Consider the following 26,368-nt stretch of genomic DNA (forward strand, 5'->3'; position numbering starts at 1 on the left):
CTCATTGTCAACAGATCCGGTATTGCCTTCAGCCGAATGTGAGGTTGTTCCGATAGCAATAGAAGTTCGGTGAACCAGAACTGGCGTGGCCACCTGGGAGCGATTAGGAGAATCCTGCATTGTTCCCTCTTCATCTTTAGCAGAAGTCTCGGGATGAGTGGAAGCGGGGGAAAAGCGTATGCATAAATCCCTGACCATCGGATCAAAAACGCATTCCCCTTCGAACCCCTCTGCGGACGCCAGCTTGCGAAGTGTCGGCATTTCTTGTTGTCTTTGGTCGCAAACAGATCTAGAGTGGGTTTGCCCCAAAGACGAAAGAGACTGTCGAGAACCGATTGATTGAGTTCCCACTCGCGGCAGCTGGTTCGATTCCTGCTCAAGGCATCTGGCCAGGTGTTGGTGATCCCTGGGAGATGTTCTGCTCGGATGGAGATTTGATGCTGAATCACCCAATGCCACAGCTTCTGCGCCTCCAGAGATAATGCCCGAGATCTTGTGCCTCCCTGCTTGTTGATATAATGCATGACCGTGGTGTTGTCCGTCCTTATCAAAACTGAAGAGTCTCTGATGTTCATGAGGAAGGATTTGAGTGCCAAAGCCACCGCTCTTAACTCTAATACATTTATGTGGAGAATTGATTCTTGAGTGGACCATTTTCCCCTCACGGAAAGATCCTGTAAATGAGCACCCCATCCCTCCAGGGATGCGTCTGTTGTTACTATGTGCATGGTCCTATCCTTCAGAAATGACAGTCCGTCTGAGACGAGGGGAGTTTCCTTCCACCACCTGAAAGCCTGTTTCGCTGCAGGGGTGATTTGTACTACCTCGTCGAAAGAGCCTTCTGTCTGTTTCCATTGGTTGTCTAGTTGTTGCTGAAGAGTCCTCATGTGCAGACGACAGTTCCTTATCAACGGAATGCAAGATGATAGTATCCCTAGAAAAGACTTGTAAGTCCGCACTGAAACGGACCTTTTTTTGCTGAGCCGTGCTGCTAAGTTTCGAAGTTTCTCTCTTCTGTCCTGCGAAGCAAAGGCTTTCGCTTGTAAAGTGTCTAAGATGGCTCCTAGAAACGTGATGTTCTGAGTGGGTTCTATATGAGACTTGGGGTAATTGACTGTCAAACCCAAAGCTCCGAAAAGGGAGAGACATCTTTCCGTGTCTCTGGCAGCCTTCGACGCTGTACGTGCCTTTATTAGCCAGTCGTCTAGGTCCGGGAACACCTGAACCCCTAATTGCCTGAGGTGGGCTGCCACTGGCGCCAAAACCTTGGTGAACACTCTTGGAGCCGACTTGAGCCCAAACGGAAGCACTCTGAACTGGTAGTGAATGCCTGCGACCCTGAACCGCAAGAATTTCCGATGATTGGGGTGAATTGGAATGTGGAAATATGCGTCCTGAAGATCTAACGAGGTCATAAAATCCCCTCGGTTGAGCAGGCTCAGAACGTCTTGAAGAGAGATCATGCGAAAAGATTGCTTCTTGAGGTATCTGTTGAGCGAACGAAGATCTTCTTCCTGATAAGGAAAAAACTGGAGTAAAAACCTGTTCCCCTCTGGTTTCTTGGCACGATCTCTATTGCTCCCTTGCTCATTAAGATAGCAATCTGTTCCATAAGCTCGTTGAGATGGGCTGGCGGGGGGCCTCTTGGTGGTACTTGAGGAGGAGGCTGGTTGAATTCTAGTGTATGCCCCCGATTGATAATATCCAAAACCCATCTGTCTGTTGTTATTTTGGACCATTGGTGTAGAAATTCGGAAATTGTGCCCCCTATAAGAGTGTTGATATAGGGGCTGGGTGCAGACACTTGATGAGGGTCACTGCTTTCTTGCTGTTTCTTTGGTTCTGAAAGCAGACTTTCCTCTCGTTTGTTGTCTGAAGCGAGCTGATGATTGTTGACAAAAGGAATGTGGCTGTTGCTGGCCATAGGTTGAGCAAAATTGCCCTTGGTAAGAGGAGTAAGGTCGATATTGTTGAAAACCTCCTCTATGTGAAAAAGTTCCTCTCCCTCTCGCTCCCCGAAAGGGTTGCCTTTTGTACTGAAGCGTTGCAAGTGACCTGGCTGTTTCAGTGTCTGCCTTAATAGACTGCAATGCATCGTCGACATGTTTGCCAAACAAAAGCTCGCCATCATACGGCATGTCCAGAACCTTCAATTGAACTTCCGGCCTAAAAGAGGTAGCCTTTAGCCACCCTTGGCGTCTGAGTACCACCGCCCCGGCCAATTGTCGAAATCCTGTGGAGGAAACATCAATGGCAGAGTCTATGAGTTCAGCCGAAATCTTTTCTCCTTCTTGCAGAATTCTGCGTGCTTCTGCTCTACTGGTCTCAAGTATCATATCAATGAATTGTGACATGTCAGACCACATCTGAAGATCGTATCTCCCAAGTATTGCTAGAGAGTTAGCCGCTCTAACCGTGGTGGCAGCCATAGTTGAAATTTTTTTACCTACGGAGTCCAAACGACATCCTTCCTTGTCTGGAGGAGCAGTCAGAGAAGCCGACGGATTCCTGGATCTTCTCTGAGCTGCTTGTGAAATAACCGAATCCGGTTTAGGATGGCTGATCAGACATGCTGGGGAGTTGTCAGGTGCCTTATATTTCTTTTCTAGTCTGGGCAAGACTGCAGGAATGGAGGACGGAGTCTGCATTACTTTTAGGCCCTCTTCCCAGATGAAATCGACAATGGGAATGGCCCTTACCGATTTTCTAGTGTCTTCTTTAAAATCATAAAGAAAGCAATCTGATTGTTTTGACGTAATCGGTAGCTGGAATCTCTTTGCAGCTCTTTCCATGACACTATGGAAACCCCCAATGTCCTGCGGTGGAGAGTCTACTGGCGGTGGTGTAGACGGAGATGGAGTCTGGATCTGATACTCATCCCACTCCGGTATTTGAGAGTCTGAGTCCTGTATCTCCCCTTCCTCCTGTTCCTCCTCGGATGACGGTGACGCAATACCCTGAACCGATGGAGGTGCTGTGGTAGGGTCTGGGAATCCAGAAGGCCTAGCTGGGGTGGACACTGGTGTCTGTGGAGGCTGTACCGGTGTAGAAGAACCAGGCGGGGGAAACCTCGCATAGTAGTCCTGCATCATTTGTTGAAGGTTGTTAATCAATGATACCGGCATTTGTACTGTCTGTTCTTGTTGTTCGAAATGCCCCTGATCCTGTTGGTGCGGAAAAGGCTGAAGATCCTCCTCTTCATCTTCCTCTTGGCATTTTATACGTAGTTCGGACGGACTAAGCGCTACCAGAAAAAATCCGTCATCAGAGTAACCATCGCCGTCATCATCATCATCAGCAAAAAGATGCTGCGGAGGAACGGGTGCAACCTTGCTGGGCGATGTATGCGATGGCAGCAATAAAGACGACCTGCTCTGCACAGGTAAAATCCTTTGCGGTAGGTAAGGAGATGTTCCAGGATAATGAATCGTCGACGGAACTGTCGTCGACGGAGCACTCGTCGATGGTGTCCTCGTCGACGGAGCAGGCGTCGACGGAGCATGCGTCGACGGGGCCGTCGGTGTAGTTGGTGTCGATGGTACCAGTGTCGACGAAGGTCCCGTCGACGAAGTTAATGTCACTACGCCACCCGTCGATGGGGTTGTCGTCGGAGTTTTCGCTGTCAAGCGCGTCGATGGAATCTTCGTCGGCGAAACCGATGGCGACCTCCTGAATTTCTTCATCGATGAATGCGTCGACGGCAAAGATTTTAGCTTCTTACCCGTCGACGGCTTCTTAGTGATCTTCAAAGTGTGCGACGACGACGGACCATACTTTAGACTCACCAATGTTATCGTCGTAGAAGACAGTGGAGACTAAGTCACTATCATCGGTGATGGAGGAGCTGTAAACGTAGCCGTCACTGTAGTCGTCGTCACAGGTAGACCTGTCGTCGACGGAGCGCTCGTCGACGGTGTCGATTTTTTGGACGTCGACAGAGGCAGTGAACTTGAAGGCTTTTTAAGCTTCTTTGAAGAAGAAGCAGGTGTTGATGGCTCTGAGTGAATTCTGCCACATGCTACCTTGGATGTTGAAGGTAGATCCCCGGTGTCCTTAAAAGCATGCAGCTTCTTGGCTGACTTACTGCTTGAAGGGGATAGGCTCTCCACAGACCTCTTTCTTTTCTTTGAGGCCACTGAAGTGTCACTCTCCTCTTCAGAAAGAGCTTCTCTTGCCTTCTTTTTCTGGAGCCAAAGTAGGAGCCTGGCTTTTCTGTCCCTCAGAGTCTTGTTAGGAAAGGTCCTGCAGATCTTACAGTCCTTGACCTTATGCTCTGGATGTAAGCAATAGATACATTCTTTGTGAGGGTCCTCACAGTGAAGTCTCAATTTGCCACAAGTCCCACAAGGCCTAAAAAGACCTTTTCTTGTAGACATGATGGAAAAAATGTTGTACAAAAAAAGTCAAGTGAAAATTCTTAAAGATTTCTCTAGAAGAGATAGAAAACTGAGCAAAGCTCAGGGAGACTCCCTTACACACGACGTGCGGTAGAAAATCTGACAGACTGAGCCTCTGTGCTGAGGGTTCTAATGAGGTGGTCACGCCTGATTGGTTGAAGTTTGGGCTCTTTATAAAGAGGCTGATAGTTCTACAATTGAATGTGTTTTTTCCTATGGATTTCAGTAAAAAAAAGAAAAAAAAAAAAGATTTTTTCTCTATTTACTGCTTTCTATGTACCGTGGGACTCCCACTTCGACGACGGGTAATGATTCAAGCATGTGAATCTATGAAAGATACCCCAATACTGGAGAAGTTACTGTGAGACTCCCACCTCGACGGGGATGATTCAAGCATGTGAATCTATGAAAGACCGAATACTGGAGAAGAATAGAAGCCAACATTTTCTGACCCAACCACTAGATGGCGAAATAATGCACAGCATATGAAAGCAGAGAAAGATTCCTGCTACAAAACTAACACTTACAAAAAGGCCATCTGAACCTTTTGAAGAATCAATGGAATAATTCAGTTGTTACTCCTACCTCAGACAATTCTCCTGTCACTAGAAGTGCCCATCTCCATATTTGTCTATTACAACAGGATAAAGGTGGCAGGATAAAATAAGGTCAGGCTGCAGGGAGCGCAAAATTATTAGACATGAGGCTCTGAACCTCAAGTGCACAGAATATATCTCACCAGCACCCATATTATTGTAATCCAGGTTAAATGAGTAAATATTGCTTGTGAATGAGGCCTTCTATTGCCATGTGACATTTTACCTCACTAACCTCATTTCATACTGGTCAACCAGAAGCCTAAAGTCGGCCACCAAAAACAAACCAGATGTTCACCCACTGAGGTAAAAACATTCTGTGCGGTGACTCTTCGCACTGGAAGCTGTCCCTTCATCTATTCATTGCACCATGGACAACATGATGCAAACGGTTTACGGATTTCATCATTCATGACTGCCCATCTGTAGCATGGAAATCTCACCAAAGCATGAAGACTGTAAGCTTGTATTGATCCTGCCAACAGGAACACTCCTATTAACCATCTGGGCAAACTGCTTTTATCCAGACAGCGGACAATGCCAGTGCTTTATTAAAACAATTCGATTTTTTTTTTTAAACTGTGCACCGTTTGAGTTGAAGTTTTGTGGGGGTTTAATTAAATACCTCCAGTGCATTGGAGCCATCTGTTGAACAAGTTCCTGTATTATTGCTTGAGTTTGAAGATATAGTTTCAGCTTTGCCTTCATTATCTGATTTCTCATCAGAACTCGTACATTCCAAATCAGCATCAAAACCAGTTGGGTAACCCATTGCTTGCAAAACCTGTAGAAAAAGAAATATATTTATGAAAAAGAAATGGACATCAACCCCCCCCCAATCCTCCTCTCAATAGTGCAAGTAAAAATATCTAGTAACAAGCTAAAGGAAACAAACTAAAACCTCTCATCCACAGTTATGCCTACATCCTGCTCAGTTCCTTGTTTGTTATTGTAAACAACCATTTTGGGTTACTTTTACATTTATACAGTCTGATCTCTAGTCAGATAGTTGCTGTTGAGCAAGACATTTTAGAATTTTAGACAAAGTAATTGGTAGGAGACATTTACCAGCAATCAGGATCAAAAGTATAGCACCACTATGCAATGACTGTTACTCCAAAGTTGTTACACACTTATTCCAAACAATGTATAGGATGCACAGAACACGTTGTGTAAATTCTGTAAGAATATTTCTGCACTGCTGGTAAAGCATGCACAAAGAGTTTAACATCTTTGGGTGTGGGCTGGCCAATATGGCCAGCTTAGGGCATCAGACTGGGGCTTCTGTGGCATGGCAAAAAAAAGAAAACCTGGGATAATCTGGCTGCTACCTTGGATAACAAACCTCTTAATCGAGAGTGGATGAAGCCTGGAGGCTGCAAGGTGCCATAGATATTCATATGGGCCCCAGAGGACCATGTGAGGGAGCATTTCCCTTGCACACTGTTTTAAAATTTTGAAGTGGTAAAGGAAGTCTCAAAGAGATGAGGGAACTTTGGATCCATGTCAGATGGTGCGAAAAGAAAGGAAATGACATCAATATGTGAAAGTGGCACCTATCTACTAGCACTCTGATGCCTGGGAATATTCAAAAGGTAAGCAATCTGCAGCTAGAAGACTCTGTCAGAACTGAAATGTAGATGGAATGGAACACCTGGTTAAAAGACACAGCTTTCACAACTTCTTGTGCAGGCAGAGTATTGATGTAATATGCCTACAAGAGGTGCATTTAGCCAGGTCAGAAGGTGAGGGGTACGTTAAAAAAAAAACCAAGAAAAGTCAATTATACTGCACTGAATACTTCCAAATATCTACTTTTAGCATGCCATACTCTGTATCCAACAGGGCACCTCGTATGGCATACAAAAAGTAAATAGAGACCTTAATGGTCGCTTTGTGTTTGTGAACGGCTGATAAGAAGGTAAGTCACTCACTTTGATTAGTATTGATGCACCAAATACTTATCAAGGATATTTTTTGTATTCACTACAAGGATGGGTGCTGGGCTTCCCACACCCAGATAGCTGGGAGGGTGACTATAATGGTGTTCCCAACAGGACACTGGACGGATTCTTTCCGATATTCCCCTGGGTACTGCGAAAGTCTGGTTGGACCAAAGGAAACTATGGGATGTCTATTGATTTACACATTTGATACTGATATGCTTATCCTTGAGAGGAATGGCTGGCTGACGTAATTTTAAACATTGCTTCCATTGCACTTTTCGTATTTTTGCCTTGGAGAACTGTCTCTATGACCATCCATGCTGGCTGCCGCAACTTTATGCGATGCATCGGCCCTGCCCCTACCTTTTTCTCAATTCTGTTTCCTTGGTTATATTGCCTGGTACCAATAGCTCTAGGCCCTCACATCCTCTTCCAAGCGTAATCGCACATGCTCGTAAGGAAAATAAGGGAACTCAGGTCATTGTGTACATATTGCTTTCTCAGCCTCCTCTAGCCTCTTGAGTTGTGACAATGATACTGAAACTCTAATCAGGATCAAAACAAAATACTGTCTACTTTAAAGACCCTTTAAAATAGGAGTATCACATTAACAGGCCATACACATACTGATCACAATCACTTGCGTGTATCACTTATAAGAGAGCACTGTTTCGAACTAAGCTCCCAGTGTCACTGTTTTTACTGCTTCTTGAAGTGTTTAGTACTTTGAGTCAAATACCACTGAGATATAATACAATATAGTAAATACAATTTTTACCTTAGGGAGCACTGTTCTCTTGAATAATGACCCATCCAAAGCAGCAGGGATACCCACACTACTCATATGTGTGTTCAGGATATACTCTAAGCAAGATCTGATACTATATTTTGAACATCTAGTGGGAACATTGATTCGAGATGAACACTTAACATGATAACTTCAGATTCTGACTTAGTTCAAGTGAGGGCACGACAGACCTGGAAATTACAGACCGAGGCTCTGGAAGATAGGATTTCAGAGAAATGATAGGTTGACAGATTAGCCAATACTTCGAATGAAATGAAGTTATGACTAATGACACCAGAATAGGATGCGCTAAGGCATATATTTGTGCCATATGTATAGCAATTATGAACGGAATACAATCAGTGTTGGATCATGAAGTCAGCACTCTTGAAAAGCAGATTGCCTGACTTGATGGGGGGTGGTCATAGACTCGTAGATGGTTGAGATTCTCACGCAGGCTAAGGCGAGACAACGTCAGCTGATAAACAGCATCTGTAAGTTGGACTATAAGGCAGACAGCTAGACAACATACACAGGTAAATAAGCCTGGCTGTTTGCTGTATGCTAAAAAAATGAAACTACTGGGGGGACAAATACTCGTGATTAGAAATGAGGGAGGAGATATCATGAATATGACAGCAGAAAGTAATTCAATGTTGTCTGATCATTATTGGGCTTGTATCATAAACCAAATTAGTGTGATAAAGGTGTCAGGAAAATAGTATGATAGGAAAGAAAGGTCAGAAAACTGAATGAAGCACATAGAGACGCTGGAGAATCCACTAAGCCCAAAACAGATCAGTGTGGCTCTCCAAACAAAAATCTATTGGTAAGGCTTCTGGTGTGGGAAAACTACTGGTTGAGTTTTATGCTATTTTTGCCACAACTTTCATGAAGTGTATAAAGACAGCGCAACATTAGAGGAGCACTGCCACAATCTGCATGAAAGGTGACTATAGTCATAATGCTAAATCTAGACTACTAAATTCTGGGAAAGTATGTGGCCAAAAGGCTGACCCTCTTCATGAGGGATGTGGTCCACTATGATCAGACAGGCTTTAGTCCTAATAAATATATAGCAATGAATCTTAGGCAACTGCAACATATCATGAAAGAGTGCCCTGAGGCATAATCGTCACCAGCATGTGTGTCAGTTGAAATAGAAAAAGACTTTCACTGTAAGGTAAGAATATTTATTTACTGTCTTGCAAGAGATGGGATTTGGAAGGGGGTGTTCCACAGACGCCCAATAGCTAGAGCACGAACAGGACAGCTTATCTCGACACCATGGCCCATTGAGCGGGGGACTAGGCAGGGATTCCCACTCTCCCTTCTGTGTGCTGATGATTGCTGATCATCATGCACCCATCATCTCCCAATATTCAGATTATGTTTTGTATTTGAGAAATTTTAAACATTGGAAAAATGCAAAAAAGTGTAGTGTTTGCAAAATAGGTTGGTGGAAATGAAGGCAGAGAGTGAATACTACATTCAGTCCATTATCAGAAAATCTGAGGAAGTATGATTTTCTTGGTTGGGATAGTGAGGCCTTAAATAATAATAACACCTGTCAAATGACATTCATTGGGCTTATGTCTGCCCTGTTCCCTTTAAAATGTATGTTGTTTTTACATTTGCAAATGCCTTACTAGGTGTATTATGGACTACAACTGTAATGAGGTTTGTATCTATAACAGGTTGTTAATAACTTGAGACTATTTTTGCTGGAATACCGCTGACCATATTACACTTAACCTGATCACCTGCATTATTTGTTCTGTTCCTTACTGAAGAATAAGCCAATAAAAACATTACAAAAAAATATGAATGTGATACACATTCTGTATAATCACTGCGTTTGGGGCCAGCACAAGTATCTGCCTTCACAGCATTCACAGATTATTAGATCACATTTTTCAGATATAAAATGATCCCTTTACTACATAAATCATCCTCCTAAAAGGAGCAATCACTTAGAAATACACACTGGCACTATAAAATACACCTTTAGTTAAAAAAAAAACCTCTTTAATTCCACTTCTTCCCAAAAGAAAGAGCACAGCAAAAAGCATGGTGAGAAAATAATTTTGACCAGAGTAAGTGTTTCGAACATTCAAATGTTACAGAATTCACGGTAATGTCAGTTAGAAAGTTTGTTTTGATGGGTAGATCACAGTAAGGCTTAAGCAAATCAATTTCAATATATACTAGTTTAACAACAAGAAAGGTTAGCAGTCTATGATATTTAAGAGACTAACCATGAAGGGGGAATTGGGTTAAAGGTAAATATTTTTATTTTTCCATCTTTGCTTCATAATAAACATTAAATTATACCAGGAGCTACGTGAGCAAATGAGAGATATAAATTATACAAATTCTGCAGAGAGCCATTACTGTAATGTAACAATATCCAATATATTAAAAATGGAACATCAAAGTGGAAGACATTTTCAAACATTTTTGAGGTGCAAACGTAGGGTCTTCAATCCAAATAAAAAAAAAAACTTAAAAAAACAGCAAAAGAAAATTAAAAAAAAAGAAAATAGATACGAGACTACTGTATTTTGTCTGTTTTGTGTCAAAAACATTAAATTAATGTTTATACACATACAAACATAAACAGGCAATAGAGAACAGATAAAACCAGGACCCGTCGACCCTCTGATGGATAGGCATGGTCAGTGACTTTACAAAAAAAAATGCTAAGTACATGCATAAGAATATTAAAGCTGAATACGGTTAATGAACAAAGAAGAAAATTCCAAACTATATATAACCTAGTGGCGGTTGCAACTTGATACCAATAGTTAGGACTATGTTTCCATACAAAAAGCATTTTTTAATTTGCTTATAACTTTAGTGCCATTTGTCAAATATTCACAAAACTTTCCCCAAAACGTTTCACGCATTCACTCCTTCCTGAAAAGTTTTGGGATGATCCCTCAAACGGGGGCAGAGAAAAAGGAGGAAAAGGGAGGTCCCAAAGGATAAGTTACTTACCTGTAAATCCTAGTTCTCTTCCAGGGGTATCCTCATCAAAGTCATAAACATGGAATATTCCCGCCCTTGTGCAGGGACCCCGGAGCATATATAAAATACACACATATTAACATGTGTAAAAAACAGCAATGCAGGCTATAATGTTAAAAACAGGCTAAAATGCTTTATTTCTATGAAGTTTTTTTTTATATTATAAAGCTACAATAGAGAATAAATATCTACCCAAGCCCCTCAAACTAGGCTTAGGGAAGTAAGCAGCAGCAAACTCTAGAGAAAAAGAGAAAAAAACTGCATTGAAAAACAATGAAGCATTCTTAGCCAATAGGCTGCATGCAGGTTAACACAGGAGAACCATAAAAACTTTGGCACCGTGCCTTTAAGACCCTGAGCACCTCCAGTATCCCACCATGCCTCAGGGGTGAAGGAAAGGTGACAGTTGGTTCACAGTTAGGTCAGTTCTTTTTACGGTGACAATTTGTATAACTGATTCAAAACACAGTCTGTCCTGCACTTCTAGGAGACGTGCGTCCGGGGAGGAGGGTGGGTTGTTTATGACTTTGATGAGGATACCCCTGGAAGAGAACTAGGATTTACAGGTAAGTAACTTATCCTTCTCTTCCAGGGGATCCTCATCAATAGTCATAAACATTGAATAGATTACAAGCCCATCCCTAAACCCAGCGGACTGTCCGATAGAAGTGCAGGAATAGATATGTCTTACGCAAATAGATTTCTTAGAGAGGCCTGCCCCACTTGGGCATCCGCTCTTGCATCCGAGTCTAAACAATAATGTCTTGTAAACGTATGGATAGACTTCCATGTAGCAGCTTTACAAATCTCAGATATCGGAACATTGTTAAGGAGAGCAGCAGTAGCCGCTTTACCCCTTGTGGAATGCGCTCTAGGCCGCGCTAGCAATTGTCTATTAGCTAGCTGGTAAGTATTAACAATGCAAGAAACTATCCATCTTGATATTGTTCGTTTAGAAGCTGCCTCTCCTGTCCTTAAATGACCATAGTTTACAAACAAGTGGTTAGAGTGTCTAATCGATTTTGTCTTGTCCAGATAAAATTTCAGCACTCTTTTCAAGTCTAATGAGTGCAATGCTTTCTCTGCCGGAGTCTCCGGATTGGGAAAGAACGTCGGTAAAGTTATGGTCTGATTAATATGGAATTCGGACACCACCTTCGGAAGGAAAGATGGGTGAGTTCGCAGAACCACTCTATTGTCATGAAAAACCGTGTACGGTTCTTTTGCAGACAAGGCCTGGATTTCACTGACCCTCCTCGCCGAAGTAATGGCCACTAGAAAAGCCGTCTTCCACGTAAGGTGTTGTAAAGAGGCCTTATGGATAGGCTCGAAAGGAGGGCCCATAAGTTTTGCCAGGACTATGTTCAGTTCCCATGGAGGAGAAGGCCTCCGAATTGGCGGAAAAACTTTCTTCAAACCTTCTAAGAAATCCTTGACTACAGGTTTTGTAAAGAAGGATTCCTGAGAAGGTGATTTGCGATAGGCAGTAATAGCAGACAAATGTACCTTAATAGATGATACCTGCAGACCGGACTTCGCTAGATGAAGCAAATAGGACAGTATGACATCCTCCTGCGCCCGTATGGGATTATGACCTTTCTGACAGCACCATATGTAGAATCTCTTCCACTTAAAAGCGTAGGAACGCCGCGTGGAAGGTCGTTTGGACTCTTTCAAGATGCTCATGCACTCCTGCGAGAGTCCTAGGTGCCCATACTGCAGGAATTCAGGAGCCATGCTGTTAAGCTCAGAGAGGGTAGGTTGGGATGTAGAATCCTGCCCTCCATTCTGCTCAGAAGATCCGGTCTGCACGGCAGCCTCCTGTGAGGTTCTTCCGACAGGTTGAGGAGATCCGTGTACCAGAACTGTCGGGGCCATTGCGGCGCTATAAGAATCATTCTGGTCCTGGATCTGTAAAGTTTGCTGATCACTGCCGGAATGAGGGGAATCGGCGGAAAAGCGTAAAGAAATGTCCCTGACCAGTCGATCAACAGGGCATTCCCTCGAGATCCCGGACGGTAGAACCTGGATGCGAAGTCTGGGCATTTCTTATTTACTTCGTCTGCGAAGAGGTCCAGTTGAGGCCGACCCCATTGCGCGAAGATGTATTCTGCGACTTCACCGTGCAGGACCCAATCGTGAACGTCCTCCAGGTGTCTGCTTAGAAAGTCTGCTTCCACGTTCTGCCGACCTGGCAGGTGAACCGCTGTAATTGACATTCCTCTGGCCAGGAGCCAATGCCATATCGCTTGGGACTCTCGCGATAGGGGTAGGGACCTCGTTCCCCCCTGTTTGTTCAAGTAATACATCGTGGTTGTATTGTCCGTCTGTATCAAGAGAGTTTTCCCCTGAATTAGCGGTATGAAGGACTTGAGAGCGAGAAGGACCGCTCTGAGTTCTAGCAGATTGATGTGGTACTGCTTTTCCTTGTCTGACCACAGACCCTGTGCTTGAAAAGGACCCAGATGAGCCCCCCATCCCTGAAGAGATGCATCCGTTACTAGGGTGTCGGATGGAAGCACCTGGTGAAACGGAGCACCCACTGACAGGTGAGGTCTGTGCATCCACCATCTCAATGACTGAAGTGCTACCTCCGGTAGCCGCACCGTGTCCTCCCAGCGACCTGCTCTCTGGCTCCAGTTGGTCTCCAATGCCTCTTGGAGGGGTCTCATGTGGAGTCTGGCATTTGGGACAATAAAAATGCACAATGCCATAGAGCCCAGTAGTGATGTCACCTGACGTGCCGTAGGTGCGCTGGCTCTCAACAGGTCCTGGCACTTCTTGTTTATTGAGGATAGTCGTTCCTCCGAAGGATACACTTTTTGTAGTTCTGTGTTTATGATAGCTCCTAGGTAGTGAAGATTCTGCGTTGGAGTCGAGGTTGACTTCTGGTAATTGACCTGAAGACCTAGAGCTTCGCAAACTCCTAGTACAATGTCCCGATGGCTTCTCGCCTGCTCCGGAGAAGAAGCCTTTAGTAGCCAGTCCTCTAGGTATGGATATATGTATATCCTTTGTCTTGGGAGATGTGCCGCCACCACTGCCATACATTTCGAGAAAACTCTTGGGGCAGATTTCAGGCCAAAGGGTAGAACCCTGAACTGGTAATGCTGTAACGCTACTCGGAAGCGCAGGAATTTTCGATGTTTTGGAGCTATTGGGATGTGAAAATATGCATCCTGCAGGTCGATGGAGCACATCCAGTCTCCCTGATGCAGTTGAGGGAAAATCTGGTGAAGCGCTAGCATTCTGAACTTCTGCTTCCTTATGTATTTGTTCAGCAGCCGTAGATCCAGGATTGGCCTGAAAACGCCCTCTCGATCCTTCTTTGCCACTAGAAAGTAACGGGATTTAGACCCCCTGTCCTCTTCGTGCCGGTGGAACCTTTTCTATGGCATTCTTTCTTAGGAGGGCGAGAGCCTCCTTGCGTAGAAAGCTGAGATGAGATGGATTGTCTTTGGTTGGTGGCAAGTGTGGTGGAGGCTGTTTGAAAAGAAGAGAATAGCCATGTTCGACAATATTGAGCACCCATTTGTCTCTTGTGATAGAGTGCCACTAGTGAAGATAAGCCGTAATACTTCCCCCCCACCGGAGTGGTGTACAGTGTCGAGGGAAGCGAGATTTCATTGCTTGGTGGGTGCTTTCGGAGTGGATTGTTGAGGTCTGCTTGACCCTCGCTCCCTTGTGTTTCTTCGTTGAAAAAGAGGTCGTCCCTGTCGCTGCTGTGACCTTTGCCCCCAATGAGGGGTTTGAACCTTCTGCTGGAAAGGGCGTCTATCATACGGCCTGTACCTCCTCCTGAAATCTTTCTTTCTTTCGAGGCCCACCGCCTTCAAGGTATCCACCTCTGTCTTCATGCGGGCCATCTCTTCGTCTGCTAGGGCACCGAATAGAGAGTTCCCGGCAAATGGGAGATTCAGGATGCGTTGTTGTGCTTCCTGTTTCAAGCCAGTGAGCCTCAGCCAGGAAGATCTCCTCGCACAGATACCATGTGCGTACCCATGAGCAGCCAAATCCGCCCCATCCGCTGCCGCGCTGATAACCTGGTTGGATACCAGGCATCCTTCTTGTAGTATCTCCTGGAAATCTTGTCTGTCTTCTCTGGGCAATTTTTCTGTAAATCTTCTGAGGGAATCCCACAGAGAACGATTGTACCTGCCCAGGAGCGCAGACGCACTGGAGACCTTCATTGCTGAAGCCGCCGTCCCGCATATCTTCCTCCCTAGAGAGTCTAGATGCCTGCTCTCTTTATCCGGGGGCACCGTGGATGAAGATGCCACCGAGTGGGTCTTACGGGCGGCAGCTATGATCACCGAGTCCGGTGGCGGATCCTTTCTAAGGAATAAAGGGTCTTGTTCTGGAGCCTTGTATTTCTTAAGAATCCTAGCCGGGGCAGACTTAAGCGATGCTGGGACCAGAAAAGTGTCCATGGTTGGCTGCAGCAAGCCAGGCACTAGAGGCAGCAACTTTTTCGACGCTGATCTCTGTTGTAGAGTCTCAAAGATGATCGATGAGGAGGTAGATGGTTCTGGAACCTCTATTTTGAGTTTCTGCGCCCCTCTTAGCAACACCTCGTTGAATGTGGTAATATCATCCACCGGTGAGACTCTAGCAGGTGGTGAATCTGTAAGGGTGGGTGAGTAACGCCCGACAGAAGAACCTGATGAAGACCAAGAGGGTGATCTTCTCCTTGACCGCGACCTGGATCTCCGTTGAGAGCGAGATCGGCTGCGAGATGCTGTAGCAGAGCGTCTAGGCCTCGCGGTTGGTTGGCGAGGAGCTGAACGAGCCCGTTCTGCCCTGGCTGTCGGTGATGGCGTTCTTGGCAGGGAGGCAGTAGGTGAGTACATTCGCGAATACTGCGAATCTGGGGAGGCCGCTGGTCTGTTGAGGCTCTCCAGCCATCTTGGAGATAAATTGATGGGCGAGACATGCCCAGATGATGCCGCTCTTGACCGAGAAGGGTCGTCCGGTATGGAGACCACTGGAGATGGCGCCTTGTCTGGCGTGGGGCGATGTTCTGCTCCCTGTGGGACAGGTAAAACCTGCGTCGACGTCGATGGCTGTTTCGACGTCGAAGGGCGCCCAGCCGGTTGGTCCTGCCTCGACGTTGAGTGCCTCGACGTTGAGTGTCTTGACGTCGAACGACGCTCCTTGGACCTCGACCTGCTCGCCGTCGTGTGCCTCGACGTGGAGCGATGGGAGGTCGACGGCGGATGTTTCTCGTGCCGTCGTGGTGATCTCGACGTCGTGAGTCCTGACGTCGGGGGGCGCACAGCTTTTGGCGGCGACCGGGCACGCCGGCGATGGCTCGACATCGATCGGCGGGTTGCCGTCGACGGAGACCTGCCCCTGCTCTGATGTTCCCTCGACGCCGTTCCCTTCGACGTCGGGTGTGTCGCCGTCGACGGCGATCTATGCCGGTGAGGCGGTGGTAGCGACGACGTCGACGGTGAACAAACAGGCACTTTCCTACCTGTCGACGTCGACCGGGCCATTCTCTCCTGAGAATGGCCTTCTGGCTGTCTGGGAAGTGAGGAAGACGATGTTCTTTTCCTCTCCTGAAGCCCATGAAGTCGGATCTTCTCTCTGTCTTTCAGAGTCCTCCTAGACATGTTCTTGCAGTACTTACAAGTGTCAGGGCAGTGACTCTGAGGCAGGCACACTATGCACAGAGAGTGGGGATCTGACTGGGCCTTCTTCTTCCCACAAGCAGGGCATTTGACAAAAAGAGAAGGCATTTTTCTGTCAGAAAAAACCTTCCTAGCTCAGACAAAGATATTACTTGTCGAGTGAAAAATGAAAAAACGCTTTTTTAAAGAATTTTTCTGAGAAAAACTCAGAAAAACTGAGAGCTCAATGCTCCAGGATCCTCTCAGAAGAAGCCGGAAAAAAGAACTGGCCTAACTGTGAACCCCTGAGGCATGGTGGGATACTGGAGGTGCTCAGGGTCTTAAAGGCACGGTGCCAAAGTTTTATGGTTCTCCTGTGTTAACCTGCATGCAGCCTATTGGCTAAGAATGCTTCATTGTTTTTCAATGCAGTTTTTTCTCTTTTTCTCTAGAGTTTGCTGCTGCTTACTTCCCTAAGCCTAGTTTGATGGGCTTGGGTAGATATTTATTCTCTATTGTAGCTTTATAATATAAAAAAAAAAAAAAAAAAAAGAATTCATAGAAATAAAGCATTGTAGCCTGTTTTTAACATTATAGCCTGCATTGCTGTTTTTTACACATGTTAATATGTGTGTATTTTATATATGCTCCGGGGTCCCCGCACAAGGGCGGGAATATTCCATGTTTATGACTATTGATGAGGATCCCCTGGAAGAGAAACATGCTTACCCAATACATTTTTCCACAGGAAATTTAGACACAGCTACATCTCAAACGGCTGACCGAATTGATTGATTGACTGATTTACACCAAATTTGGAAAAAAGCTAGACCTTTGTTCCAGAAATCGTGCTTTTGTGTTTTGGTGCAAATCTATTCAGTAGTTTTGCAAAGGTTATGGCTCCTGCACTTCAAATATACACCCACCCCATCACCGGGGGGAAGTGGAAATAATTTCATAGGGGAGACGGGTGCATGGCCTTCCTCCTAGAGCTTCTCTGAGGCCCTAGGGACCCCATTCCCCAGGGCAGAAATTCCTTAAAATGGGAGGCAGTGCAAGTTATAGGTTCTTTAGGGCATGAGCTATAATTACTTGAAATAACTATAAATGGTGAAGTTCACGAGTTTTGTTAGCTAACATTTTCACATAACTATAACAACCCTTAAACCTTTGTTTTTTTTCAGTGATTATACATGTGTATGTGTATTATATCAAACAATAAATTAATTGGTTTATGAATGAAAAATACAACTTGAATGAAAGTTCAATCACTTGATGATAGGGATACAAACAAACTCTAAAGCTCAGGAAAACTCTAAAGTTTTAACAAGAAATGGCTGGCTATCCATAGTTTTGAACTGTAATTGCATTTACAAAGGGCTTATAAGAAGAGTTAGGTGTGATCACTGGGGGAGCTATGTGGGTTCACATATATGGTTGGTGTAATGAATATAAAGGCTGGTAGAGATTAGGTATTTTTAGGTTGCTGAGAAAGAGTTTTAAAGGAGAGCTTTTAAAACATGTAACTAGGTGTGAGCCATTTGAAAAAAATGCAATGAGATATTACAGCAGGCAGACGTGCAACAGACGCAGCTATATTCAGAATGAGGCGGCATGGAGAGGTTTGAAGGTAGGAAGAGGGTCACTGAGGAAAGAATGTAGATCAATCTAGAGTTGTAAGCGGAGATCAATTTTTAAAGCAGGGTTTTAGAAATATAGAAAAAGAAGGATTTGTAAGATAGCATGCAATCTGAGCATGTATAACTGTAGAAACATACACTAAGGTGTGCTGAGTGCAAACGGAAGATTGGTTAAACATGCAAGCCCAAGTGTGCAAACCATTTAAAGATTAAGAGCCCGAGGTTGTGTGCCAAGTCTAAGGCAGTTTTGTAAACACAATCTGTAGTAACCCAAACTAAGTACAGTGTCTGCATGCTGTGCAAGAGTGGCTGGTGCAAACTAGCGTAGAAAAAAATGTAATTTAATGACTTTCATGCACTAAAAAACTAAACAGTTTTTTCAATCACTGAAAATAAGTTATTTGGCCCTGCCTGAGAGAATCTTGCCAATACAGAGTCAGAATTATACTCCATATAACCCAAGTTCACTCTAGATTCTACAGCAGACGAACTGCAGATAAGAAAGGTATCTAGGGCTAACACCCCATGCATATGTTATATATGTTTGTGAATGCGGCCTGTGTGGTACATGCATTGGGTGCATGAGTGATTATTGATAGCCAGGTACAAGATTGCACAAACCTTTTTGTGCCTCTGTTGTGGGCAATCAGGCTAGAGACTATTCTGCTGCGAGGAACATCACTCTACACACAGGCTAAGTATGGAGAACAGTCTAGAGAAGACACATAAAAGAACAATAACCCTAAAGAATGTCAGAGTATGTAAAAAATATTAATCTGTGCTTATACTATTTGGAATATGATTTCCTGTTTCCAAAAATAAATTAATGTTTATAAGTGCACAGTACCTTAAGTCCTTGATCAGTGAAATCTAGCAAATATAAAGTCAACAAGCGTGGCTATGCAAGACCTATTGGGGTTGCCAATGTTTGTTTAAAGATGCTGTACAGCAGTAGAGGCTGCTCTGCAACATGGCTTAAAGTAATTTAAACAATACGACATGGCATGGCCAATGCTGACCATGTCATATTGCTGTTTTTGTTTCTTTAAGCCAGGTTGCACAGCAACATCTTTAAAAAAACATTAACAAAGCTGAATAGTTCTGCACAAGCTACTTAGCTTTATTAACGTTTTTAAATATGGGGGAGGGGGGCTCAAAGTTGAGCGCTGTAGTTGGGGGTGGAAAGGCTGACATCACGTAAAGCGGGAGGATGGCAGGTAAAGGAGAGGGACTGGAGAGGCATGCACTCTCCCATAGTACCGGCAGGAGCCTGCGGCCAGTGGAAGGACACTGACCCCAGGAAGCTGTATTGGTGCATGCTCCACTACAGGGACGAAGAAGACTGAATCCAGGAGGAAGCAGGGAAAAGAAGAGTCACTCACCAATAGGAAGCAAGGAAACTAGAGTGACGTGTGAGCCAAGCAGAGGTAAGTAACAGTTAACAGGAGGGGGGGGGGGGCACTAAGCCCCTTTAATTTTTTTTTATATTTTTTTTTTTACTTTACAAGAGCTTTTACAAGCACAGTTCAAGCACTGAAGATGAAGCCCAAAAAAGGGTGTGAATGGAGAGTTAGAGTTCTTTCGTTCAAGCCTTACCAGCATTGTGGACATTTATGTCTGATGCAACTTGAAGCAGAGGCAGCAACCTCCAGGACAGATGGTACACAGGAACTTTGAGAGCACTCTCACTTGTTGCAGGGTTAGCGCTGACCTTCCAGTTCCGCTGGTTACCAGTATTGTCTCAGTTTCCCATCTTATTCTTCAACCACGCTTCAGACATCAGCAGTATTTACAAGGGATAATGAGATGTTAAACAGAGCTGGAAACTACGGCCAAAACTCCATGAGAAGCTGAGTTAGAGAAGCAACATGGCCCTGCAAAGTTGGGGCCAGGCTGTGACCTAAGAGATAAGTTGCTCCAAAGCTGCATAAGGCACTCATTTCTACCTCAGAAAGGAGACTTTATTCAATCATGCCCTACAAGCTCTGCACAAGTCATTCAAAAGGCTTGTGAGAATAAAGAAAAAATATATATATTTATCCAAGGTACTCAGTGGAGTGCCTCTACAGAACACCTAATATGTGAGGGTCACTGTCTTCAAGAAGATTAATAACATTTTTAGAGAAAAGGGAGCAGCAGTGTACCATGTGTTCCAACTCAAGAAGCCAGTAGTGTGAATAGCTTTGTAATTAATTTCTTCTTCTTCTTTCTCACCCCTATTTCTGAAGTTCTTGCTTGTATAACATCCCCACTCTAGGGCATTCCTCTTTTCTACTCTAATCCAATCTCTTACTTTCTTACCTTATGACTCTCTCTCTCCTTTCCCCTTTGTCTGTTTTTCTCTGCTTTTCACTTTCTCCTAACTCCTTCACTTCATAATTCTTTCTCACACCACTCTCGCTGACTTTCGGATGTGCCTTTTTCCTCCTCTCTTTGCGATGCCCCCCTTTCTCCATCTCTCACCTCTCCTATTTACTATGCTCTCTCTTCTTGTTCTCCCTCTCTTCCCACTTCGCTCCCTTCTACTTACTCAACATGAATTTCCAAAAGACCCCCCTCAACCTCAAAAAGCTTAACTTTATACATGTGGGTAAAAGGATGGTTCAGTGTCTCGGTTACTCCTGAGAAAACTGTAAAGGCACCATCACAAGAGATTCTATGTATGGATAGAAGAACAAAACAAAAATATATAACTACTGGGCCTAGCACTAGGAGTCTGAGGAATGTAATGTCATTTAGTATCTACAATCTGATAAGGAATTATATATTTTAACTTTGACTGGTCAGTTGATGCTGAGATTCAGAGCTGCCAGCTGCTCATTCTACGATCCTGATACTAATAAAGATTAACAGGATTCCTGTGTAGCTCTTTCTGTGGAGACACATGGCGAACGGTGAACCTGTGTGCAGGCGGCTTCCTCTTCTTGCAACATATTCAGGAAAAACTGCCTTGCTAGACCCATGGTGCCTGTGAAATACAGTCACAAAGCATATCACTGCATGCGAGTGCAGCAAATGTGTGCAACAGTAACAGCGTGGCTGTGTCAAACAGTCCCTAGTGAAACAGTAATGCAGCTCTTGCACACGGAACGACCTCTGCTGTCGCATATATGATACTTCTGAGATCCACTCCAGCAGGCCCACAGAGATCTTAGCTATATAACACACTGAAGCATGTGTACCAGTGAAACACACACACACACAACACAAAGGTCCATTTAGAATTGGGCAAAGTAGCCATAGCTATTCATGAGCAGGATAGACCAGCTAGAGGACAAGGCACAAACCTTTTCCTTTGAGAAAAAAGATTAGACTCTGTGTATTGGCACATTTCAAAGCTTAACAGTGATAAGCACACTACAAATATCATCAAAACAATCTGCAAAATAGTGGTATGCATGTGCAGCAAAGTGCACACAAATTAATCGGCACACCTTAGTGATCACCAAACTGCACACCTTAGTTTAATAGTCACAAAAACAAAACAGTACTTGCTTCTTAGAATCTACTTTCCTTCATTCTCTGTATCTGGTAGCTCACAGTTCACAACCTTTTTGGCATTCAATTATCATGTCTTACAGATATGATGTACTCTTTCGAAGTAGCTAAAATGCAGCAGAATAACAATCCTCCTCCCACATTTTTTGAAGTGCCAGGAATACCATACATTCTTTCGTTACAGTGGAAAGAAGGTATAGAGGCATACCTAGATGCGATTGAAGGCGAGGATATTACTCAAAAGAAGAAATATGCGTTATTACACCACTGCCGGGGACCAGAAGGAAGAAGGTGTTAATTCATCTTCCAAGAGATGTAGTATTTGTCAAAGGTGATGCAACTGATGAATACCAGTCAGACCACAAAATGCTTTATAGGCACTTTACGTGTATTAGCATCAACATGTGATAACAAAAAACTTTGAGATGATCAGAGGCCGACTTTTTGAGAAAACCAATAGTAGGAAGATACAGATAAACTTTATTGCCACCATCAAATTCAGCCTTAGCAAGGCCACAGAAATAGCAACAGTTATTGAATCCACTACGATATACTGGGTAGAAATTTCACTATCATTGACTGTTCCTGAGGTTCATCAAATTCAAGAAAGATGCAAAAATCATAGTGGACAATAATTTCATAAGATCACTAAAAATAAATACAATCAATCAAGTGATACAAGTGTGAGAAGGTTGAAGGTTATACTATGTTATAGATGTAGTAGTAATCTGCATCTAGGGAATGTCGGTATTGTCCATCCATATAGAGCTTATGTAATAAACGTAACTATTTAGGACATTTTGCTTAAGTTTGCAATTCAAGTATGAAAGCACATGCAATGCTGTCAACTCAGTGAATTGTAGGGAGAAGCTGAGCAGAGAGCTAGTGAAGGCGATGTAATTTTGTGCGTTGAACCAACTGCAAAGAGAGAGCGGAAAACTTGTATGAGATAGGATTTAACAAAAGTTAAACAAACATGCCATATTGTATGATTAACATATCAGGATTTCCTGTTAAGATGATCGTAGATTTCCGGATCCCTCTTCTTTCTAGTAGGCACAGTGTTTGAAAGGAATTAAAAGGAGTCACGTTAAAGGATATCAACTTCAGACCGACAGATTATGGTGGCAATTACACTGATGTTTTCAGAGAGTTTGAGGCTGTTTTTGAAGGTAAAGGAAATGTTACGATTGGTGTGGTATATGTAGCTAAGAATGGATCATGATTACTTGGTGGATGGGACAAATAATCTTGGGAATGATCTTGGACCCTAATGATCCTGTGCAAGTCTTGTTGAGGAAGGATGAATTGAGTGTAAGTAAAGTGGTTGAGATTGGGTGGTGGAAACAATCTCCTGATGTTTTATTCTGACAATTTTGGAATGCTTAAATATCTTTATAAACATTCAATTGAAGGTTAACGTAAAACAGATAGTACACAAAGTTCATAAGGTTCCACTGCCCTCGACAGCTGAACTAAAAGGAAGAATTTTAAAAAACAACTACATAAACAAGCTGTTCTAGTTCAAAATGAGTGTTCTAATTGGTTGTAGTCGGTGGGTTGGCACGCTAATCCAATGAGGCTTTAAGAATCTGTGTAGAAGTCAGAGATTTAAATTACAATACATGGGTAAATCGACATCCCCTGCTCGACATTACTGAAATTATGTCTACCCTGGGATAAGCAAGTATTTTTCCAATGTTGATAAGGCTTCTGACTATCATCATGTTGCTTTACATCATGAATCAAAACATTTGACATTCATTATAATGTCCATAGGGTGGTTCCCTTTCAAACACATGCCTATAGGTTTGGCATAATTTTTTTTCCGGTATTTGGTCGAGAACTTGCTCAAAGATGTGCCAGGTGTTGTACGCTTTCAAGATGATGTGTTGGTGTATGATAAGGACACTCAAGATAGGGGGCTAGCTCAAGTTCCAACTATGTTGAGGAATAAGAGAGTTATGTTCAAGGCTCAAAAATTAAAATGGGGGTTCATAGTGAGAACATTTTGGATTTCCAATTAGCTAAAAGGGGTTTGAAATCCAAAAAAAGTTTGCTCCAAGCCATTTTAGACTTTCCATCACCTGTTCCCAAGGACCAATTAAGGACTGGCCACGGGTGTAGACCACTGTGTAAGATTGTGTTTTGTGTGCCATCAATGACAAGTTAACATTCCCAGACGGCAGAACCCGTGCCTGTCCCAGACAAGAAGGGGATAAAGCAAAGGTTGCATACATCTGGCCTGATGCATATAAGGAAGGGTATTCAAAGTTTGAAGCGGTTATGGTGGATTATTTTTCTTGCTGATTAGAGGTCCAGTTAGTGAACGCACTAAACAGATAAGTGAATTCATGGAAAGTGTTTTAGCCAAGTAAGTCATACTAGAAGAAATTGCAGTGGTGAAAGGTACACAATTGGCTTCAGAAGAGTTAGAGGCTTCTCTTTCAGTTATGGAAATGAAACATACTAAAACCTCTTTGTACCACCCTAGGAGAAATGGTTTAGTGGAAAGGTAAAATTCTCTAATTTGCTATTATCATTTACCAATTAGTTATATTGTGATGGAGAGCTGAAGACCGTATAGGGCTGTTCGCACCACACCGAATTGTGAAACTGGGGTGTCATTTATAGTGATGAAGATGCATGTTTCGGCATCCATGTTAGTAAGACCATGGATGTGTAGGTGTCAGCTACCGATTGAGAAAAATCAAGGAGGTGACTGAAAAGAGAACCTTGGTGAAATTGATGCACACCACCATGAGGAAGAAGTATTGCACTGTAAAAGTCGTTGATTGCGTGAGGGTGCAATTTGCAGTATCAACAATAAAAGGAAAGTCTAAATTCTCTATACCTAAAAAGGTTCTGTGTGCCAAAAAGGCAGTGGGGAGATTGCATGATGGTAAATGGTGGAATAAAATGAAATTGTAAGTTATTCCACAAAGCAGTCCAGTAGTTAAGAAGTGTTAGCAGGCACAGGAGAAAAATGAAAGTGCGTGTGAATTGCCTGGATTTATGAGCGATAAATATGTTGAAGTAGGGGTGAAATCTCATCATCGCAAACTACCATGTAGCTTTCAAGATTTTGTAGCAGGCAAATGTTCCATTCACTGTTAAATGTTGAAATATTGTTTTTTCTATTTTGTCAGCATTTCAAATGGATGATGATCCAGTTACTAGCATGATAAAGTTCAAATGTATTGCATATCATAAATGTGTATTATGCACAGCTTATTTTATTTTAAGTATGTAAGACAATTTGAAGGGGAGGTGTGTTTGGTCTAGTGTTGCTGTTTCAGCCAGTGGGATCTTGTGAAATGTAATGCTGTGTAGACTCTATATTCTGTTAACAGTTGGTCAGTCAGTTGAGGTTCCTGGCTGATTGTCTCTTAGTCCACAAGTCTGACACTAATGAACAAGCTACTTACCTTGGTTAACGGCTTATCTGATGGAGACAAAATCTAGTTGCAGATTCCTTACCCTTGAATTTCTCCCAGGCATCTCGCGGGATCTGGAGATTTTTGTGAATAGTACCCCTGTGCGCCGTTAGGTGGCACCGATAAGCTCTGTGTCTGTCGTCAGCGTCTTCGCGCTGGATATGATGTTGTGGTTCTCATAAAGGCACCACTCCGGCGTGCTGATGTCTTTTCACGGCTTTCCACTCCAGAAGTTCAGAGCCATAATGAAACCAACTAGTGGTACGTCAAAACTAAGGCCCTGGAAGGGAGTCCCTGCCAGTAGAAATCAGTTTGCAGATCTGGGAGGATGGGTGGGTCAGCAAGGAATCTGCAACTAGTTATTGTCTCCACCAGATAAGGTGTTACCAATGGAAAGTAACTTGTCCATCTGATAGAGACTTTAAGTTGCAGATTCCTAACCTTTGAAAAGACACCAAAGCAATACTATGCCCAGAAGTGGGTCTGAGAACCAAGTTCACACTACAAACTCCTGCAGGACCAAATGGGCAAAGTGCCTGTCCCTTCAGACCAGACTGTCCAGGCAATAGTGTTTGTTATAGGTGTGTAGAAATGCCCACATTGCTGCCTGTCAGATGTCAAGGACTGTAACTAACGCAATGGTCACAGCTTTAGCTTGGGTAAAATGAGCACGCAAACTCCAAGGGGGTTGCTTCTTGGCCAGTGCGTAGCAGATCTTAATACAGAGAATGACCCATCTGGAGATGGCCCACTTCTGCACTGCCGACCTTTCTTTGCACCCACATAACCGACAAAGTTGATCATCCACCTGGAACTGTTTTGTACTATCAAGGTAGAACGTCATAGTTGTCTTTATGTCGAGGCAGAGTGTCTCTTCTCTTCTTTAGAAGGACATGGGGGTGATGGATTTGCCTATATGAAAGAGTGTAACTAGTTTTGTCAGAAAGGAGGCCCTAGTGAGAAGTACACTTTGTCAGGATAGATGGAAAAGTAGGGCGGCTTCGATGACAATGCCGGCAGCTCGCTCACCCTGCGGTCAGATATAAAGGCCACAAGAAAGGCAGTTTTCAAAGTGAGAAGCCTGAGAGGAGAGGACAATTGTGGAGAGGCTTGAAAGGTGCGCACATCAGAAAAGGCAGAAACAAATTCAGATGCAATTGGATCATAACGAATAGGGATGAAGGAAAAAGATGTGTTACACCTTTGAGAAACCGCACAGGGGCTCCCTTCTCACCCTGCAGACCTCGAAGGCACTTGAGCGGTGTTGGACTGCCTAAAAATAAGGAGTCGGCCCGGCTGCTGGCTCCGCAGAACAACGCCGACGCTGTTGTCGATGGACAAGTAGAAGTCGAAGAGTGGTTCGACTTCTTAGGTTTTTTTCCTGTGCCTCGACTTACCCAATTGCCCCACAGTCTTGGAGTGGAA

The 26,368-nt window shown here is 43.8% G+C and overlaps 1 protein-coding gene across 4 annotated transcripts in view; it reads right to left on the reverse strand.

Moving 5' to 3' along the window:
* STRBP (spermatid perinuclear RNA binding protein) overlaps window positions 1-26,368 on the reverse strand; it is a 451,011-nt gene that overhangs the window by 133,808 nt on the left and 290,835 nt on the right. For all 4 annotated transcript variants that reach the window (XM_069241550.1, XM_069241553.1, XM_069241551.1 and 1 more), the window contains one exon: window positions 5,619-5,777. In XM_069241550.1, the coding sequence (XP_069097651.1) occupies window positions 5,619-5,777 (159 nt within the window). The remainder of the gene's footprint in view (window positions 1-5,618; window positions 5,778-26,368) is intronic.

This window comes from Pleurodeles waltl, chromosome 6 (assembly GCF_031143425.1).
Source record: "Pleurodeles waltl isolate 20211129_DDA chromosome 6, aPleWal1.hap1.20221129, whole genome shotgun sequence".
NCBI lineage: Eukaryota > Metazoa > Chordata > Amphibia > Caudata > Salamandridae > Pleurodeles > Pleurodeles waltl.